The sequence below is a fragment of the Pristiophorus japonicus genome, chromosome 17 (assembly GCF_044704955.1).
Source record: "Pristiophorus japonicus isolate sPriJap1 chromosome 17, sPriJap1.hap1, whole genome shotgun sequence".
In the NCBI taxonomy this organism is placed as follows: domain Eukaryota; kingdom Metazoa; phylum Chordata; class Chondrichthyes; family Pristiophoridae; genus Pristiophorus; species Pristiophorus japonicus.
This window is the reverse complement of record NC_091993.1, coordinates 125,448,739-125,470,433: the sequence shown is the minus strand read 5'-3', so window position 1 is coordinate 125,470,433 and position 21,695 is coordinate 125,448,739. Positions and strand designations below refer to the sequence as shown.

The window sequence follows — 21,695 nt, the reverse complement described above, 5'->3', positions numbered from 1 at the left end:
CTCCGTCATTCAATAAGATCATGGCGGATCTGATTTTGGCCTCAGCTCCACTTCACTGCCCGTTCTCCATAACCCTTGACTCCCTTATCATTCAAAAATCTGTCAATCTCCACCTTAAATATATTCAATGACCCAGCCTCCACAGCTCTCTGGGGTAAAAAATTCCAAAGATTCACAACCCTCTGAGAGAAGAAATTCTTCGTCACTTCCATTTTAAATGGGCGACACCTTGTTCTGAAACTGTGCCCCCCTAGTTCTAGATTCCCCCATGAGGAGAAACACCCTCTCTGCATCTACCCTGTCTAGCCCCCTCAGAATCTTATGCGTTTCAATAAGATCACCTCTCATTCTTCTAAACTCCAATGAGTACAGGCCCAACCTGCTCAGTCTTTCTTCATAAGACAACCCCTTCACCTCAGAAATCAACGGAGTGAATCTTCCCTGAACTGCCTCCAATACAGGTATATCCCCGTGAGCAAAATGTTAAAACAAAAAGGTCTGTGTTGTTCACCGGAGGTTTTTGTGCTTTGCTTGTCTAGCTTTCCATGAAGTTTCAGTTTATCCCAAGAAAGAGCTCCCATTCTTCATCCTCTTCACCGCGGGCCTGTGCTCGTTCACAGCGATGCTGGCTCTCCTCACACACCAGTTTCCAGAACTCATGGGCGTCTTTGCTAAAGCTGTAAGTACTGCCAGTGAACTTTCTAGGTGCTCGTATTTGATAGATTGCTACTTGTGTGAACATACTTTTTGATATTTTCTTACAACGTCCCAAATCCGGCAACCTCGGGGCCAAGGCCCTTGCCGATTTTCGGATTTTTCTGAATTTCGGACAAGAAAATCAAAAGCGTGCGTGTGCTACCGAGACAGACAACGTACTAATGGTGACGTGGGTCAGGTCGAGGGTCATTCGGCGAGGCTCAGACCAATGGCACGCCATTTAAAACATAGCGGCAAAGCCGATAACTAGTCCGACTCGCCGGTTTTTGGGCAATAATTCCAGATTTTATTTTATTAATTATCAAATGGGATTTGTTCAAAAATGTCCGGTTTTCGGACAATTTCGGTTGTTGGTCAGCCGGATTTGGGATGTTGTACCTGTATATATTTTGGATGTGGGTGTACAGGGCACAATTTCAAAATTTGCAGATGACACATAACTTGGAAGTATAGTGAACAGTGAGGAGGAGAGTGATAGACCTCAGGAGGACATAGACAGGCTGGTGGAATGGGCAGACAAGTGGCAAATGAAATTTAACGCAGAAACGTGCGAAGTACTACAATTTGGAAGGAAGAATGAGGAGAGGCAATATAAACTAAGTGGTACAATCCTAAAGGGGATGCAGGAACAGAGAGACCTGGGGGTATATGTGCACAAACCGGTGAAGGTGGCAGGGCAGTTTGAGAAAGTGGTTCAAAAAGCTTACGGGATACTGGGCTTCATAAATAGAGGCATAGAGTACAAAAGCAAGGAGGTTATGATGGACCTTCATAAAACATTGGTTCAGCCTCAACTGGAGTATTGTGTCCAATTCTGGGCACGGCACTTTAGGAAGGATGTGAAGGCCTTAGAGAGGGTGCAGAAAATATTTACGAGAATAATTCCAGGGATGAGGGACTTCAGTGATGTGGGTAGACTGGAGAAGCTGGGGTTGTTCACCTCAGAGCAGAGAAGGTTGAAAAGAGATTTGATCGAGGTGTTCAAAATCATGAGGGGTCTGGACAGAGTAGATCGAGAGAAACGGTTTCCATTGGTGGAAGGGTCGAGAACCAGAGGACACAGATTTAAGGCGATTGGCAGAAGAACCAAAGGCGACATGAGGAAAAACGTTTTTACGCAGCGAGGTGTTGCTACAGTTGTACAGGGCATTGGTGAGGCCACACCTGGAGTATTGTGTACAGTTTTGGTCTCCTAACCTGAGGAAGGACATTCTTGCTATTGAGGGAGTGCAGCGAAGGTTCACCAGACTGATTCCCGGGATGGCGGGACTGACCTATCAAGAAAGACTGGATCAACTGGGCTTGTATTCACTGGAGTTCAGAAGAATGAGAGGGGACCTCATAGAAACATATAAAATTCTGACGGGGTTAGACAGGTTAGATGCAGGAAGAATGTTCCCAATGTTGGGGAAGTCCAGAACCAGGGGTCACAGTCTAAGGATAAGGGGTAAGCCATTTAGGACCGAGATGCGGAGGAACTTCTTCACCCAGAGAGTGGTGAACCTGTGGAATTCTCTACCACAGAAAGTTGTTGAGGCCAATTCACTAAATATATTCAAAAAGGAGTTAGATGAGGTCCTTACTGCTAGGGGGATCAAGGGGTATGGCGAGAAAGCAGGAATGGGGTACTGAAGTTGAATGTTCAGCCATGAACTCATTGAATGGCGGTGCAGGCTAGAAGGGCCGAATGGCCTACTCCTGCACCTATTTTCTATGTTTCTATGTTTCTATGAGTGGTTAGGATCTGGAATGCGCTGCCTGAGAGGGTGGTGGAGGCAGACTCAATCGTGGCTTTCAAAAGGGAATTGAATAGTTCCTGAAGCAAAACAATTAGCAGGGCTATGGGGAAAGGGTGGGGGAGTGGGACTGGCTGAAGTGCTCTTGCAGAGAGCCGGCACGGGCTCGATGGGCCGAATGGCCTCCTTCCGTGCTGTAACCATTCTGTGATTCAACTCTATTTTGTAACCAACGTAAATAAAGCTTGGAGAACCTAGACAGCTAAAAGGCTAAGAATTAGATAAAATTCTGAATACTAGAAACCTGAATCAACAAACACACGAGATCCATCTGCATCTGAAAGTGAAAAGAGAGGTTAACATTTTGAGTGTAGGCTTTTAGGTTTTTGGGTCTTCGGAACAGGAGGAGGCAATTCAGCCCCTCGAGCCTGTTCCCACCATTCAATGAAGTCTTTGTCTTAACTCCATCCACCTGCCTTGACTCTATATAATTTTATACCCTTGTCCAGCAAAAATCTATCAATCTCAAATTTAAAATTATTGCCCCCATTCTTACGCGAGATTTTTCAGCTCCTGGATCTCAGACCAGTCCCAACTCCCCACACCTTTGCGAGTATTCCCACGATCTGTAATATGTCAGTCACACTCGCCACGTTAATTTCTTTAGCGACTGGAATTATCCTATGCTTCCATAGAATTTCTCTCTTCACTTCAAAGGCTGTTTCTCCTGACTGGAGAGTCTAGAACTAGGAGTCACAGTCTCAGAATAAAGGGGTCTGAGGTGAGGGCAGTGAATCTTTGGAATTCTCTACCTCAGAGGACTGTGGATGCTGAGTCGTTGAGTATACTCGAGGCTGAGGTCGATAGATTTTTGGACTCGAGGGGAATCAAGAGATATGGGGATCAGGCGGGAAAGTGGAGTTGAGGTCGAAGATCAGCCATGATCTTATTGAATGGTGGAGCAGGCTCGAGGGGCCGAATGGCCGACTCCTGCTCCTCATTCTTATGTTCTCAAGTGATACAGCTTCATAACATCAGATCTGGTTTAAACCTAAAACTATTAAGGGAATTAATTTAACGAAAGGTGAACAAGAAAATAGTTAGTACGTTTAATACCTGAAAATATTAATAGTGGAAACACTTCTAAATCGCTCCTTGAAAGGAAAACAAAAAGCACTACAATTTACAAGTGGATAAATAATGTTTACACACACTGCTTTCATTCCTTGAATTTTTAACTACTCCGGGAGCTGTGTGGGTCCGAACTGAACTGTATCTCTTGGAAGCGTCAGACCCAATTCGAACAACTACAGCTCCTTAACTATCTGCAATAGAAAGAAAGACTTGCATTTATATAGCGTCTTTCACGACCATCGGACTTCTCAAAACGCTTTACAACCAATGAAGTATTTTTTGAAGTGTAGTCACTGTTGTAATGTAGGAAACGCGGAAGCCAATTTGCGCACAGCAAGCTCCCACACACAGCAATGTGATAATGACCAGATAATCAGTTTTTATTATGTTGATCGAGGGATAAATATTGGTACGGGGCACCAGGGAGAGCTCCCCTGTTCTTCGAAATAGTGCCATGGGATCTTTTACATCCAACTGAGAGTTTAACGTCTCATCCGAAAGGCGGCATCTCCGACAGTGCAGCACTCCCTCAGCCTAGATTTATGTGCTCAAGTCCCTGGAGCGGGACTCGAACCCACAACCTTCTGACTCAGTGGCGAGAGTGTGCTGCCCACTGAGCCACAGCTGACAATAAAGCAGAGAGTCGGGATAAATGGGTCAGTTTCAGGTTAGCAAACTGTAATTAGTGGGGTGCTACAGGGATCAGTGCTGGGGCCTCAACTATTTACAGTCTATATTAATGACTTGGATGAAGGGACCGAGTGTAATGTAGCCAAATTTGCTGATGATACAAAGATAGGTAGGAAAGCAAGTTATAAGGACAATGCAAAGAATCTGCAACGGGTTACAGATAGGCTAAGTGAGTGGGCCGAAATTTGGCAGATGGGAAAATATGAGGTTATCCACTTTGGTAGAAAAAATAAAAAAGCAAATTATTATTTAAATGGGGACGACATTACAAAATGCTGAGGTACAGAGGGATCTGGGGGGTCCTTGTACATGAAACACAAAAAATTAGCATGCAGGTACAGCAATAATCAGGAAGGCAAATGGAATGTTGCAAGGGGGATGGAGTATAAAAGCAGAGAAGTCCTGCTACAACTGTAAAGGTATTGGTGAGGCCGCACCTGGAGTACTGCGTACAGTTTTGGTCTCCTTATTTAAGGAGAGATATACTTGCATTGGAGGCAATTCAGAGAAGGTTCACAAGGTTGATTCCTGAGATGAGGGGGTTGTCTTATGAAGAAAGGTTGATCAGGTTGGGCCTATACTTATTGGAGTTTAGAAGACTGAGAGGTGATTTTATTGAAACGTAGGATTCTGAGGAGGCTTGACAGGGTAGATGCAGAGAGGATGTTTCCCCTCGTGGGGGAATCTAGAACTAGGGGACATAGTTTCAGAATAAGGAGTCGTCCATTTAAGACGGAGATGAGGAGGAATTTCTTCTCTCAGAGGGTCGTGAATCTTTGGAATTCTCTGCCCCAGAGAGCTGTGGAGGCTGGGCCATTGAATATATTTAAGGTGGAGATGGACAGATTTTTGAGCAATAAGGGAGTCGAGGGTTATGGGGAGCGGGCGGGGAAGTGGAGCTGAGGCCAAGATCAGATCAGCCATGATCTTATTGAATGGTGGAGCGGGCTCGAGGGGCCGAATGGCCAACTCCTGCTCCTATTTCTTATGTTCCTGGATTTGAAAACTGTTGGCCACATTTGAAAATAACTCTCCTGTCATATACATAGCTCCACAAATCACGCCATCTGTGTTTATTCAAAGGTCGCTTGACTTCTCTGTCAAGCTGGCAAACAATCGATAAACCTTTGCAGCATTTATATTGAGTTAATCCTGGGACACGTTTCTATCTGCAGCTCGTTTTTTTTTTCCATTTAAACTGCTTATGGCTTGTGACTGAATTAAAGGGGGTCTCAATGTCTCTGGGCTAGAGAGAGGGGGGGAAATCAGCCTCACTTCACTGCTGCAGTGACCCAACTGAATATTCCTCCCCCCCCCCCCCCCCCCGAGCCCGAGCTTTGTTTACATCGCTCTACCTGCTCACTGGGCAGCCCAACATGTCACAGTCCTTTGCTTTGGTAAAGGTACCAGACCCGGGCAAGGAACCCGCCCTACCACTGCACACCTACGCACTTGGGCTGGGTCAGGATTGTGATGCTGGGCACAGCCGCTTGGCCTCGGCGTTCAGGCTCAGCGATGAAGTCTTGATGAGTGGACGAATGCCGAGACGATGGAGTTGGGGGGAGGGGTGGAGAAAATTGGCAAAGTAAAGAAGAAATTTAGTTGAGGCTTTACTGTGTACATAAAAAAACAAATCCTGCTGTACCGTACAAGCGATAGCAAACATATCTGAGCTTTAATCGGCAGGCAGAAGGACACCGTTTAGCTTGCTCGCAGTGTGGATGAAAGCAATCAATTTTTGGCAATGCGCAGCACATGATTGTAATGTGCACTGGAGCGTGAAGTAAAGCAGAGGGACATTGCATGTGTGGTTGCTGGTAATTCTGTAATAAATCTTCTGTCGTTTCCACAATGGGGATTGGGGGGGGGGGGGGGTGGGGGTCAATGGCTGAGTCCCTCAATCCGGAGGGGGCCGCGGGAGGGAGGGGGGAGAAAGGAAGAGAGCTTTCTGCAGTGTGCTGACTCCTCTTGTTGGCCAGTGTGAAACTAACCAGAGCAGTGTCGGAAGCTGGAACCGCATCCACGTAACCGTCCCCTGGCCTTCTGCGAGTTTGTTGTGCGGCGAAAGCGTTGCTGCTCACGGCCCGGCGTAAAATAATTGACCTGTCACCGCACAGCTCGGGTCGAGGCTTTGTGTGATTAATGGGGGGAGCACAGAGGCCTTTTTTTGCGCTGTACCATTCGAGATGAGGTTTTGTTAAAAATGAGCGAGCGCATCAGGAATAACAAAAAAACTCTGCCTGAAAAGACTCTGACAGTGCTGGCAGGTTCGTAGATGAACACAGGAATTGCTAGAAATAAGGCCATCTGGTTTTGCTAAATATGAATCCCACCCCAGTGGGAACATTACAGAGATGGGTAATGAAATTGCTTTGGTTATATTAGTCCTACGTCTATTTGTTGTCTACATTTTTTTGAAGAATGGAACATTCCACCCAGCAACTATGAGTTTTATTTTCAGCTGTAAGCTGTAAACGAGCCAAAGGCAGGCAGAGGAAACGTTACAGTGACGCCCTCAAAGCCTCTCTGATAAAGTGCAACATCCCCACTGACACCTGGGAGTCCCCGGCCAAAGACCAGTCCGCCCTAAGTGGAGGAAGTGCATCCGGGAGGGCACTGAGCACCTCGAGTCTCGCCGCCGAGAGCATGCAGAAAGCAAGCGTAGGTAGCGGAAGGAGCGTGCGGCAAACCAGTCCCACCCACCCTTTCCCTCAATGGCTATCTGTCCCACCTGTGATAGGGACTGTGGCTCTCGTATTGAACTGTTCAGTCACCTAAGGACTCATTTCAAGAGTGGAATGAAGTCTTCCTCGATTCCGAGGGACTGCCTATGATGAAGCACTAATTTTAGAGGGCAGTGCCAGAAGGAACGACCTGGATCGCTCTATCAAAAAGCCGAAACAGGCACGATGGGCCGAATGGCCTCTTTCTGTGCTGTATTGTTCTATGAACTCGTGGGCTTGGGGCATCTCAACCTCAAAGAACAACATATTCAGGGCCCGACATAGATATAGAGAGAAACTGTTCCCATTGGCGGAAGGGTCAAGAACCAGAGGACACAGACTTAAGGTGATTGGCAAATGAACCAAAGGCGACGTCTTATGCAGCGAGTGGTTAGGATCTGGAATGTGCTGCCTGAGAGGGTGGTGGAGGCAGACTCAATCGGGGCTTTCAAAAGGGAATTGGATAAGTCCCTGAAGGAAAGAATTTTGCAGGGCTGCGGGGTACGGCGGGGCAAGTGGGATTGGCTGAGGTGCTCTTGCAGAGAGCCGGCACGGGTTCGACGGGCCGAATGGCCTCCTTCCATGCTGTAACCATTCTGTGATTCTATGTCAGGAAGTAATTCTCGGAGCAAAGACTGGTTGAGACCAAGTCTAAGAAGCAGCTCGTTATTGTTTGGGGAGACAGGAAAGTTGCTAGTCCATTGGGATGAGATCAGAAGTGTTCCATTAGCGGCTGTGTTATCAGTCGTCACAAGGTGATATCACAGAGTCATTAAGCAGAGTGTCAGCCGTGGCTCAGTGGGGTAGCACTCTCGCCTCTGAGTCAGAAGGTTCAAGCCCCACTCCAGAGACTTGAGCTCAGAAATCTAGGCTGACACTTCAGTGCAGTGCTGAGGGAGTGCTGCACTTTCGGAGGTGCAGTCTCTCAAGTGAGACATTAAACCGAGGCCCCGTCTGCTCTCTCAGGTGGACGTAAAAGATCCCATGGCACTATTTCGAAGAAGAGCAGGGGAGTTATCCCCGGTGTCCTGGGGCCAATATTTATCCCTTAACCAACATCACTAAAACAGATTATCTGGTCATTATCACATTGCTGTTTGTGGGAGCTTGCTGTGCGCATATTGGCTGTTGCGGTTCCTACATTACAACAGTGACTACATTTCAAAAATACTTCATTGACTGTAAAGCGCTTTGTGACTTCCGTTGAGCGCTATATAAATCCAAGTTTTTCTTTTCAGAGAACCTAAATTTTTGCTATGTTTTATGTTCAAAGAGAATGTTTTTCTCCACGGGCAGTGGCCCCGATATAAACCTTACTCACCCAGCGTGAACAAAAATCTTGCTTCTTTTACTCCTTGGTAAAAAGAGCTTTGGAATAAGGGACACGAGCATGTTGTGTGGGCGCGGATAGGAGGATGTTTGGAGAGATTTAAGGTGGAAGATTTTTTTTTGTTCATGGGATGTGGGCATCGCTGGCAAAGCCAGCATTTATTGCCCTCGAGTGACTAGCTAGGCCATTTAGAGGGCAATTAAGAGTCAACTGGATTGCTGTGGGTCTGGAGTCACATATAGGCCAGACCGGGTAAGGGCGGCAGATTTCCTTCCCTAAAGGACATTCGTGAACTAGATGAGTTTTTACGATAATACGGTAGTTTCATGGTCACCGTTACTGATGCTAGCAATTTGTTCTAGATTTATTTAATTAACTTAATTTAAATTCACTAGCTGCCGTGGTGGGATTTGAACTCTTGCCCCGACATTATCAGTCCAGGCCCCGGGATTACCAGTCCAGTAATGTTACCACTGGGCTACTGTCCCCATGTTAGAAGACACTGTTGATGTTTTTTTGGGGGATTTAAAAGCAGGGTGAAAGATGGTAGGGGTCTCGGATTGGTGTTCCAGAGGACAGGGGTGAACCAGTGCCACGAGGAGAAACAGTAACTGCAGATGGAGACATAAAGCAGGAGGAAGCCACGAAGGTAGGGAGGGGTTGAGAGTGAAGCTACGAATTCTGAAGTCAACTCACTGGGTGCAGGAGCTGCAGTGGAGCTGGGAGAGAAAAGGGGGTGGCCGTGCTGGACTTTATGTAGATGCGCACTTGGCTAGTGGCTTTTGGGTTGAAACACTTGGAGGATTGAGGCAGAGAGCAAGCTTGAAGGGTATTGGGGATGATGACTCGGGTTTCATTGGTTGGAGGAGGTAAGGACGATGGCAGAAAATGTTACAGATGTAGAAGGAAGTGTTCTCGGTAGCGGACCGGATGTGGGGGAGAGAGATGAATTTTTAGACATGGAATGTACGGCACAGAAACCGACCATTCGGCCCAACAGGTCTATGCCAGTGTTTATTCTCCACACCCAGCCCCCTCTCCATCTCACCCCATCATCATATCCTTCTATTCCTTTCTCTCTCATGTGTTTATCCAGCTTCCCCTTAAATACATCGATACTATTCACCTCAACCCCTCCCTGTGGCAGCAAGTTTCACATTCTCATCACTCTCTGGGTAAAGAAGTTTCTCCTGAATTCCCCATAGGATTTATTACTGACTATCTTATATTTATGGTCCCTAGTTCTGGTCTCCCCCACAAGTGGAAACGTCTCCACGCCTACCCTATCGAATCCTTTCATAACACCTGGTTTATAATCACGCGTACACTGTCCTGTTGGCTGAACGCTTAATTATGTCAGCACAGTGGGTGGGACTCGGATCAAGGACAGAACACAGTGAGTTTTCACCCGTTTACAATCCTAAAGCTACTTTTAAATTGGAGCAAAACTCCTGCTGCAGGTCTCATTTAGCAGTGGAAGCCTTTCTTCAGGATTTTGAACAGTCTGTGTTGATTATGGGTGTTGCGGCTGTGTCTGAATGAATTACAGCAAAGGAAGTTATGCTAACCCTTTATAAATCACTGGTTAGGCCCCAGCTGGAGTATTGTGTCCAATTCTGGGCACCGCACTTTAGGAAGAATGTCAAGGCCTTGGTAAGGGTGCGGAGGAGATTTACTCGAATGGTTCCAGGAATGAGGGACTTCGGTTACGTGGAGAGTCTAGAGAAGCTGGGATTGTTCTCCTTAGAGCAGAGAAAGTTAAGCGGAGATTTAATAGAGGTGTTCATAATCATGAAGGGTTTTGTCAGAGTAAATGGGGAGAATGTGATTCCATCAGCAGTAGGATAAGAAAGCGGAGGACACGGAATTAAGATGATTGGCAAAAAAAAATCCAGGGGGGAGATGAGAAGAATTTTTTTTACACGGTGTATTGTGATCTGGAATACACTGCCTGAAAGAACATAAAGAATAGGAGTCGGCTATTTGGCCCCTCGAGCCTGCTTCAACTTTCAATAAGATCAACTCCACTTTCCCGCCCGCTTCCCATATAGAAACATAGCAAATAGGTGCAGGAGTAGGCCATTCGATCCTTCGAGCCTGCACAGCCATTCAATAAGATCATGGCTGATCATTCCCTCAGTACCCCTTTCCTGCTTTCTCTCCATACCCCTTGATCCCTTTAGCCGTAAGGGCCATATCTAACTCCCTCTTGAATATATCTAACAAACTGGCCTCAACTACTTTCTGTGGTAGAGAATTCCACAGGTTCACCACTCTCTGGGTGAAGAAGTTTCTCCTCATCTCGGTCCTAAATGGCTTACCCCTTATCCTTAGACTGTGTCCCCTGGTTCTGGACTTCCCCAACATCGGGAACATTCTTCCTGCATCTAACCTGTCTAAACCCGTCAGAATTTTATATGTTTCTATGAGATCCCCTCTCATTCTTCTAAACTCCAGTGAATACCGGCCCAGTTGATCCAGTCTCTCCTCATATGTCAGTCCCGCCATCCCCTAGAGTCCAAAAATCTGTCGCTCTCAGCCTTGAATATACTCACAGACTGAGCATTCACAGCCCTCTGGGGCAGAGAATTCCAAAGATTCGCCCCCCTCTAAGGGAGGGGTGAGAGAGGCAGCATTTTATTTTTCTTAGATCCAATAAAGCAATAAAGAAACTTCTTCGGTGACAAGTGCTGAAGCGGTGGAGGAGTCATGCCTCCAGTTAGGTGGGAGTGCCCTCTTGGACTTGTAATAACGAGCCAGCCTGTGGATTCTGTTCCCGATAAGAATCAAACGGAACTTGGCATCTTTATCCTTCCTGTTCCTCTCCAAATGCTTGCGGATTTCCACAGTGGTCTTGATCAAATGGCGGGGAGCCCATTCAGCCAGGGCTAGGGACGGTGTGCTTCGGGCCCCTCCCACGCAGCCTCTGGGACGGGGAGCTACTGCACATGCGCACACTCTCGCGCGCATGTGCAGAGGTCCTGGCACTGTTTCCACCGCCGGGACTTGGCTCCGCGCCCCCATTTCCTCTGCTGCGCTACGCCAAGGGCTTGCATCGTTCCAACTGCGGGGAGAATACCACAGCAACTTTGGGGCGCGGTTTTTGTTCTAAGGTACGCCGTTCTAAGCGTGGGGTCAAACTTGGGCCCCATGAAACTACCGGATTGTCGGAAAAACACAACTGGTTCACTAATGTTCTTTAGGGAAGGAAATCTGCCGCCCTTACCCGGTCTGGCCTATATGTGACTCCAGACCCATAGCAATGTGATTGACTCTTAACTCCCCTCTGAAATGGCCCAGTGAGACACTCAGTACCAAACCGCTACAGCACTGTGGGAGCACCTTCACCACACGGACTGCAGCGGTTCAAGAAGGCGGCTCACCACCACCTTCTCAAGGGGCAATTAGGGATGGGCAATAAATGCCGGCCTTGCCAGCGACGCCCACATCCCAGGAACGAATAAATAAAAAAAAGGTTGTGTTAACTGATGTAACCCTTTCACTTTCACTATTTTATGATGTGCCTGGAGTTCCATTATGTGGGTATGGAACAAGGATTTATTTAGCAACGAGATTAAGCTATAAAGTTGTCGGAGGTGGGCAAGGGGTTAACACTGAGTCAAGGCGATAGTTTAACTTACGCTGACAATCCCACATGGCCATGTATTCACACTGCCTCAGGGTCGGAAGATAACGGTCTCAATAAAACTGTAACTTGTGTTACAGCTCACTGAATTAAACTGTCATTGTTTCTACTGAAATATTTAAGTCGCAACAAAGTCGAGCAGTGCAAAATTAACCCCACTGCCCCCCCCCCCTGCTCCCCCCACATCGTCGTCTGCTTGAAATAGTTATCCATGTTTCCCTTAGAAGGGGCATTAACCTCTACCTCAACTGCTCCCCACGTCGAAACATTCTACACGCTAAAACCCCTCTGTTTTAAAAAAAAAAGGGATTTCTATCGCTCCACCATCGGCCGCTGTACCTTCAGCTGCCTGGGCGTAAGCTCTAGAACTCCCTCCCTAAACCTCTCCGCCTCTCTCGCTCTCTCTCTCTCTCTCTCTCTCTCTCTCTCCTCCTTTAAGACGCTCCTTGAAACCCATCTCTTTGACCAAGCCTTTGGTCACCTGTCCTAATATCGCCTAAGTGGCACGGTGTCAAATTTTGTTTAATAACCCTCCTGTGAAGCACGTTTTGCTATGTTAAAGGCGCTTTACAAATGCAAGTTGTTGTTCGAGCAGTAAATGGAATCTGCGCCCTTGTTGCAAATTACGTGTGAGCCGCCCTCCTGCCACACATCGTCCGCTTGGCATTGCCGCTGAAGGAGAGACTGTCTTGTTTAAAATTAAAATAATTCAGGCAGCCGTTCCCCTGGCTCCGTGCCACATTCACTGGCTGCTGATGCCCAACATTGTGGCCCCTGGAACTTAGAATCATAGAATGGTTGCAGCACAGAAGGAAGCCATTCGGCCCGTCAAGCCTGTGCCAGCCCTATGAGAACAGGCACTAGGCCAGCTCCTTACCAACCCCAACACTTCCCTCTAAAGAGGATGTTCAGTTGGAGATGAGTAAAGCGACAATTGCAGTCACCCATCCAATGCAACAGATTACAACAAAGCTCCTTCATAGAATCATAGAATAGTTATAGCAACAGAAGGAGGCCATTCAGCCCGTGCCGGCACTCTGCAAGAGCACCTCAGCCAGTCCCACTCCCCCGCTCTTTCCCCGTAGCCCTGCAATTTTTTTTCCTTCAGGTACTTATCCAACTCCCTTTTGAAAGCCACGATTGAGACTGCCTCCACCACCCTCTCAGGCAGCGCATTCCAGATCCTAACCACTCGTTGCGTAAAAATGTTTTTCCTCATGTCGCCTTTGGTTCTTCTGTCAATCGCCTTAAATCTGTGTCCTCTGGTTCTCGACCCTTCCACCAATGGGAACAGTTTCTCTCGATCTACTCTGTCCAGACCCCTCATGATTTTGAAAACCTCGATCAAATCTCCTCTCAACCTTCTCTGCTCCAAGGAGAACAACCCCAGCTTCTCCAGTCTAAAGTCCCATGTCCCTAGAACCATTCTTGTAAATCTTTTCTGCGCCCTCTCTTAAGGCCTTCACATCCTCCATATCATGAGCAGATTGCCAGAGAATTATAAAGAAAGACTTGCATTTATATATGCATTTCACAACCTCAGTGTCCCAAAACGCTTCACAGCCAATGAAGTACTTTTTGGAGTGTAGTCACTGTTGGAAACGCGGCAGCCAATTTGCGCACAGCAAGCTCCCACACAAAGCAATGTGATAATGACCAGATAATCTGTTTTTGTTACGTTGTTTGAGGGATAGATATTGGCCCCAGGACACCGGGAATAACTCCCCTGCTCTTCTTCGAATAATGCCATGGGATCTTTTACGCCCACCTGAGAGAGCAGACGGGGCCTTGGTTTAACGTCTCATCCAAAAGACAGCAACTCCGACAGTGCAGCGCTCCCTCAGGACTGTCCCTCCAACAGTGCAGCGCTCCCTCAGTACTGCCCCTCCGACAGTGCAGTGCTCCCTCAGTACTGCCCCTCCGACAGTGCGGGGCTCCCTCAGTGCTGTCCCTCCGACAGTGCAGCGCTCCCTCAGTACTGCCCCTCCGACAGTGCGGGGCTCCCTCAGTGCTGTCCCTCCGACAGTGCAGCACTCCCTCAGTACTGCACTGGGAGTGTCAGCCTAGATCTTTGTGCTCCAGTCTCTGGAGTGGGACTTGAACTCACAACCTTCTGACTCAGAGGTGAGAGTGCTGCCCACTGAGCCACGGCCAACACTATGGGAAATAAGATAAGCTCGAATTATCTGTTAACATTAGGTGTTTTCTTCCATGATTCCGTGAGCTAGGCAGCATGTTAAAGTAGTTCCCAGAACGTGAACTTTATTTCAACACCCGGGCTCGAAAAAGACCGTCTGCCCAATCCTGCATGTGTGCATCGTCTAATCTATGTGTCGAGAGGGGCTGGTTGACACTGTAGCTCGCAAGATAAATACCTTCATTTAGAAATTTACCGTTCCACCTGCTCCCATCGCAGCATCCAACTATCTTAAATAAACAACCTCCTGTTATCAATGCCTTTTGTGCAGAAGGAAATATTTGATATTGAGCAGGGTAGCTATCAGTTCTCAAGCAACGTCATTTTCATCATCTGCAAGAAAACCCAAGTTAATGTTTTCCATTCTTTAAGTCGAATATCATGCAGATAAACCAAACTGAATAGTAATGCTCGGTTAACCCCCGTGTCACAAACGATTGCTCCTAGGCTGCAGTTTTTATGACATTCTAATTCTCTCGTCAATTCATTCTGGAGCAGCACGGCCAGTTGGTGGAACAGGAGTCGAATGGTTTTGCGGGCGCGGTTCCCTCGGAGGTTTGGCGTGGTGTGACTTGGGAAAGACGCGCGCAAAAAAAAAAAAAAAAAAAATGCTGCCTGTGGTTTTGGAATGTGGCTCCTGTACGTTACCCGTTCACAAGACGTGCCTCTAACTCTCGCTCCCTTGCTGTTTAATGTCTTGCAGTTCTTCAGCACGCTCTTTGCACCCTTCAACTTTGTGATGGAGAAGATTGAGAGTGTCCTACCCTCCAGCTTCTGGCACCTGTTGACCCGAATCTGACACAAATGGTTCACAGAAAACAGACTCAACGCTCTCTCCTTCCCCGCCACCCCAATCCCTACCCCCCCCCCCGCCCCCCCCCCCCCGGACCTGTCAGTGCACAACACAACACTGGCCAGGCTATCTGGGCGAGGGAAGGAGGGAAAGGCCGAGGAGAGCACTACTACTGCAAGTCGGAGACACTGTCAATTCTGCCAAGTCTGGACACTTCAACCTTTTAACAAAAGAACTGAGAGCAGAGTTTATTTCAGTTTCTCTTCTCCCCCCCCCCCCCCCCCCCCAAGTGGAGAAACGGCGGAAAAAGTCAAAAGGGAAAAAAAAAAATAAAGTTAAATTTTGTGCAATGTTTGTGTGGACCGAGCCCCCACTTTATTTTCTTTAAATAAAAGCAGAAAATGCTGGAAATATTCAGCGGGTCAGGCAGCATCTGGGGAGAGAGAAAAACAGAGTTAATGTTTCAGGTCGATGACCCTTCGTCAGAACTGGCGAAAGTTCGAAATGAACGGATTCTTAAGGAGCACTCAAAGGCGGGGGAAGGGGAGGAAAGAACAAAAGGGCAGGTCTGTGAGGGGGTGGGGGCGGGGGGGGAGGCAGGAGAGATTAGAGAGACAAAAGGGATGCTGGGCCGACTTGGGATGGTAATGGCAGAAGTTAGAAAAAGTTAGTCTAGCTAGGGTGTGAATGGCGGGATAATTACCAGTTGCCATGGGAAACAGAGAAAAAAAAACATAAGGAAATGGGGAGGGGCGGGGGGGGGGTTTAAAAAAAAAAGTAGGAAACGTAGCCAAATATGGGCAGAGGTTATGGTCTGAAATTGTTGAACTCGATGTTGAGTCCAGAAGGCTGTAAAGTGCCTAAACGAAAGATGAGGTGCTGTTCCTCGAGCTTGCGTTGAGCTTCATTGGAACAGTGCAAGAGGCCGAGGTCGGAGTGGGACTGGAGCGGGGAATTAAAGTGACAGGCATTTCTGTTCACTAATTTCTGCTGCACTCGCTTACAAGATGGCGGACTGTGCAAGGTTTTTCAGCGCATCTTCATTCATCGATCCAGAGAATTCAGACTGTCCCTCCATTGTTGCGTCCAATTATTTCTTAAATTATTCCAAGATTTCCTCCTCCGTCGCTCTCTAGCTGGAAGTTTCTTCCAGCTGTTGATCGCAGTTCATGTAAAGAAGAATTTTGTGACATTAGTCCTAAGTTAGGATGTTGCTTGAGGGATAAATATTGGCTAGGATACTGGGGAAAACTGCCCTGCTCTTCTTTGGATAGTGTCATGTGATCGTTTACATCATCCAGAGAGAGCAGACGGGGCCTCGGTTTAAGGTCTGATTTTTTTAACATTCATTCTCGGGATGTCGGTGTCGCTGGCAAGCCTGGCATTTATTGCCCATCCCGAACTGCATTCGCAGTATTTTGCTTTTGTGCTAAAATTACCCTTCCCTACTTTAGTCTGTACCCCCACCTTGCTCTACTCCCACTGTTGAATTTAACTTTATGTCCTTATCAGTCTTGCATACCTCTCTATAATGGCAGTGGAAGCAGATTCAATAGTATCTTTCAATAGGGAATTGGATAAATACGTGAAAGGCGAAATTTGCAGGGCTATGGGGAAAGAGCAGGAGGAGTGGGACTATTAGGGGGTATAGTTTCAGAATAAGGGTTCGTCCATTTAAAACAGAGATGAGGAGGAATTTCTTCTCTCAGGGTCGGGAATCTTTGGAATTCTCTACCCCGCAAAACTGTGGAAGCTGGGTCATTGAATATATTTAAGGTGGAGATAGACAGATTTTTGAACGATAAGGGAGTGAAGGGCTATGGGGAGCGGGCGGGGAAGTGGAGTTGAGGCCAAGATCAGATCATAGAAACATAGAAAATAGGTGCAGGAGTAGGCCCTTCGAGCCTGCACCACCATTCAATATGATCATGGCTGATCATGCAACTTCAGTACCCCTTTCCTGCTTTCTCTCCATACCCCTTGATCCCTTTAGCTGTAAGGGCCACATCTAACTCCCTTTTGAATATATCTAATGAATTGGCCTCAACAACTTTCTGTGGTAGAGAATTCCACAGGTTCATAATTCTCTGAGTGAAGAAGTTTCTCCTCATCTCAGTCCTAAATGGCTTACCCCTTATCCTTAGACTGTGACCCCTGGTTCTGGACTTCCCCAACATCGGGAACATTCTTCCTGCATCTAACCTGTCCATCTAATCAGCCATGATCTTATTGAATGGCGGAGCAGGCTCAAGGGGCCAAATGGCCAACTCCTGCTCCTGTTTCTTATGTACATTGGATAACTCTTTCAAAGAGCGAGCACAGACATGATGGGTCGAATGGCTGCCTTCTGTGCTGTAGGATTCTATGGTAAGATCACCTCTTAGACGCCGCCTTTTCAAAACCCAAGTCATCGCTCGTAACTTAGATTTTACTAGGATCAGCCCAGCTCTTTCTGCCCATGGAGATTTGCAGATGCTCGTGGTGAACATTGATTCCTGTGACAGCCGCTGTCGGACTGCGATCTCAACGAAGGCGAATTGTGATTGGCGCTACGCTACTCTCGAGCGCTCGCAGCCAATGCTGGAACTAACCCGTCATTCTCTGTCCGACGCTGATCAACGTGTACTGTTTGTGCGGTGTGTTATTCCTCGGGCTGGATAATAACTCCGAGCCGGGAGCAGAGTGGAGGGCGGGGGGGTGGGGGAGGATTTTTAGACTGAAAGCCCGGAAGTAAGGGTTTCCCGGAGGTCCTGCTGAAATTAACGGCAGGACCTGTTTAAAATGATCATAAGAAATGGGAGCAGGAGTCGGCCATTCGGCCCCTCGAGCCTGCCCCGCCATTCAATAAGATCATGGCTGATCTGTAAATGACCTCAAACAGGTTTCCGCCCGATGGGCTGGCTGGCTGTTAGGCTGGAAAGCAGCCGGGGAGTGCGTGACGGGTAAGTCTGACATTGGCGTAGGAGGAGTCGGACATCACGGGGAGGTGAATGGGGCATGCAGTGTGTACCATCTACAAGATGCACTGCAGCAACTCGCCAAGGCTTTTTCAGGAACACCTCCCAAACCCGCGACCTCTACCCCCTAGAAGGACATGGGCAGCAGGCGCATGGGAACACCACCACCTCCACGTTCCCCTCCCAGTCACACACCATCCTGACTTGGAAATATATCGGCCGTTCCTTCATCGTCGCTGGGTCACAATCCTGGAACTCCCTCCCTAACAGCACTGTGGGAGCACCTTCACCACACGGACTGCAGCGGTTCAAGAAGGCGGCTCACCACCACCTTCTCAAGGGGCAATTAGGGATGGGCAGCGACGCCCACATCCCAGGAATGAATGTAAAAAAAATAATCAATGCTCACATTGCAGGGCAACCATAGACCGATCAGGACCCGCACTTAGTCCAGCTGTACTGGAACCAAGTTACGAAGGAATCGAGAGTGCCAGTAAAACCTAACCATCTATATAACAGATGTTGAAAAATGAATATGGTAAAATAGAATACATTATGAAGGCCCATGGGATGGGATTTATATTCCTCGTGGCTCCAACTGTAACTCTCTCTCAGCGTCAGTGGCCATGAGTTATCCGGTCAGTTCACTTGTGAGGTTATAAATGATATCCCCTGGGTCTACATAATGTACAGCCGCTGATCGACTTGCCTCCAGACCACATGCTTACCTCTAAAGCTCGACGGGGCTAAAAGAAAAATCGTCCTTCAGTTTACACATCAGGGAGTGGAATAAGTTCTTTAAATGTTCACTAAATGTTAAGTGCTTTCAAGAGAGGATTTGAATTGTCTTTGGCACTGAGTGTTATTCGGCAAGTTATCCACTCTGAAGAGCCAAGTCCCGTCTCTTCTCAGTCGCAGCCAAGGATTGTTTCCTATGTTTTTTCAAAATTAATTCTCGGGATGTGGGAGTCGCTGGCAAGCCCAGCATTTATTGCCCATCCCTAATCACCCCTTGAGAAGGTGGTGGTGAGCCGCCTTCTTGAACCGCTGCAGTCCGTGTGGTGAAGGTGCTCCCACAGTGCTGTTAGGGAGGGAGTTCCAGGATTGTGACCCAGCGATGATGAAGGAACGGCCGATATATTTCCCAGTCAGGATGGTGTGTGACTGGGAGGGGAACGTGGAGGTGGTGGTGTTCCCGTGCGCCTGCTGCCCTTGTCCTTCTATAACAACAACAACTTGTATTTATATAGTGCCTTTAAAGTCCCAAGATGCTTCACAGGAGTATTATGAGATAAAAAATTTGACACTGAGCCGCATAAGTAAAAATTAGCGCAGGTGACCAAAAGCTTGGTCAGAGAGGTCGGTTTTAAGGAGCGTCTTGAAGGAGGAAAGAGAGGCAGAGAGGTTTAGGGAGGGAGTTCCAGAGCTTGGGGCCCAGGCAACAGAAGGCACGGCCACCGATGGTTGAGCGATTATAATCAGGGATGATCAAGAGGGTAGAATTGGTCGTGGTTTTGGGAGGTGCTGCCGAAGAAGCCTTGGTGAGTTGCCGCAGTGCATCTTGTAGATGGTGCACACTGCAGCCAGGGGGTGCGCCAGTGGTGGAGGGAGTTGGAAATGATGTTATAAAGAATGCGCTTAAAACTTCACTATAAGTTTCGAACAGAAGACTTTGACCACCTTTCCCGTTAACGAAAGAGCTGTTATTTAAAGAGTACCTGTCATATCATCAGGACATCCTGAAGCACTTCACAACCAACGAATTAAATTTGAAATGTAGTCACTGCTGATCGGCAGGCCAACATGGAGGCCATTTTGTACACAGCAGTGAGATAAATGATGAATTACTCTGTATTGAGGGTGTTTGTTGAGGGATAGTTGCCAGTCAGGAGATCAGGATATCGCCCCTGCTCAATAATGATAGAATGATATGGCACAGAAGGAGACAGAGGCCCATCGAGCCTGTGCTGGCTCTTTTGAAAGAACGATCCAATCAGTCCCACTCCCCCCTGCTCTTTCCCCACAGCCCGGCACATTATTTTCCTTCAAGTATTTATCCAATTCCCTTTAGAAAGTTACTATTGAATCTGCTCCCACCGCCCTTTCAGGCAGCACGTTCCTGATCAAACAACTCGCTTAGTAAAAACATTCTCCCCATCGCCCCCTCTGGTTCTTTTGCCAATTACCTTCATGATTTTGAACACCTCTATTAAATCTCCCCATAACATAAGAAATAGGAGCAGGAGTAGCCCCTCGAGCCTGCTTCGCCATTTAATACGATCATGGCTGATCCGATCATGGACTCAGGTCCACTTCCCTGCCCGCTCTCCATAACCCCTTATTCCCTTATCATAGAAACACAGAAAATAGGTGCAGGAGTAGGCCATTCGGCCCTTCGAGCCTGCAGCGCCATTCAATATGATCATGGCTGATCATTCACTTCAGTACCCCTTTCCTGCTTTCCATACCCCTTGATCCCCTTAACTGTAAGGGCCATATCTAACTCCCTCTTGAATATATCCAATGAACTGTCATCAACAACACTCTGCGGCAGGGAATTCCACAGTCAATAACTCTCTGAGTGAAGAAGTTTCTCCTCATCTCAGTCCTATATGGCCTACCCCTTATCTTAAGACAATGTATCCTGGTTCTGGACTTCCCCAACATCGGGAACATTCTTCCTGCATCTAACCTGTCCAGTCCCGTCAGAATCTTATACGTTTCCATGAGATCCCCTCTCATCCAAGAAACTCTGTTTCTGTCTTAAATAACCTTCTCTGCAGGAGAACAATCCCAGCTTCTCTAATCTTTCCACATAACTGAAGTTCCTCATTCCTGGAACCATTCTGGTAAATCTCCTCTGCACCCTCTCCAAGGCCTTCCTAAAGTGTGCTACCAGAATTAAGCACAATACGCGAGCTGGGGCCATAAATAGAGATTTAGAAAGGTTTATCATAACTTCCTTGCTTTTGCACTCTAGTCCTCTATTAGTGAAGCCCAGGATCCCATGGGCTTTTTTTAACAGAACTTCTCAATTTATCCAACCACCGTCAAAGACTTGTGTACATACACCCCCAGGTCTCTCTGTTCTTGCACCCCTTTAAATTTGTACCATTTAGTTTATATTGCCTCTCATTCTTCTACCAAAATGTATCACTTCACACTTCTCTGAATTTAATTTCATCTGCCACGTGTCTGCCCATTTTACCAGTCTCTCTGTGTCTTCCTGATGTCTGTCGTTATCCTCCTCACTGTTCACTACATTTCCGAGGAATCAGGGGAACTCCCCAGCTCTTCTTTCAATTGTGCTGCGAGATCGTTAATGCCTACCTAATTAGGCAGATAGGGCCTCGATTTGACACCTCATCCCAAAAAGGAGAACCCCTCTGATATTGCAGAGCTCACTCCGTACTGTATTGAAGCATCTGCTCAAGTCCTAGCTTGAGCCCACAATCTTCTGACTCCGAAGCGACAGTTCTACCATCTGAGCCAAGCTCACACCCGACTCCTGGGAACACTGACTGATTTTCCCCTTCCTAGAGCTGGAGCCAGTTGGAGCAGCTCAACTGAGATGAGCTTTCTTGGAACAGATTTCCAGTATCTGTGGCTCGCTACCGTCTCAGGCAGTAAAAGAACATAGAAACATAGAAAATAGGTGCAGGAGCAGGCCATTCGGCCCTTCTAGCCTGCACCGCCATTCAATGAGTTCATGGCTGAACATTCAACTTCAGTACCCCATTCCTGCTTTCTCGCCATACCCCTTGATCCCCCT

The 21,695-nt window shown here is 47.5% G+C and overlaps 1 protein-coding gene across 6 annotated transcripts in view; it reads left to right on the top strand.

Annotated features, from left to right (window-relative positions):
* The window catches only part of LOC139228079 (suppressor of tumorigenicity 7 protein homolog), a 197,262-nt gene extending 181,987 nt beyond the window's left edge, over positions 1 to 15,275 (top strand). For 4 of the 6 annotated variants that reach the window (XM_070859250.1, XM_070859245.1, XM_070859247.1 and 1 more), the window contains 2 exons: positions 540 to 679; positions 14,877 to 15,268. In XM_070859250.1, coding sequence (XP_070715351.1) covers positions 540 to 679; positions 14,877 to 14,972 — 236 coding nt within the window. In that variant the 3' untranslated portion in view covers positions 14,973 to 15,268. Of the gene's footprint in view, positions 1 to 539; positions 680 to 14,876 lie in introns of all 6 variants that reach the window. The other 2 variants (XM_070859248.1, XM_070859246.1) reach the window with 2 other exon arrangements.
* Positions 15,276 to 21,695: the final 6,420 nt, after the last annotated feature.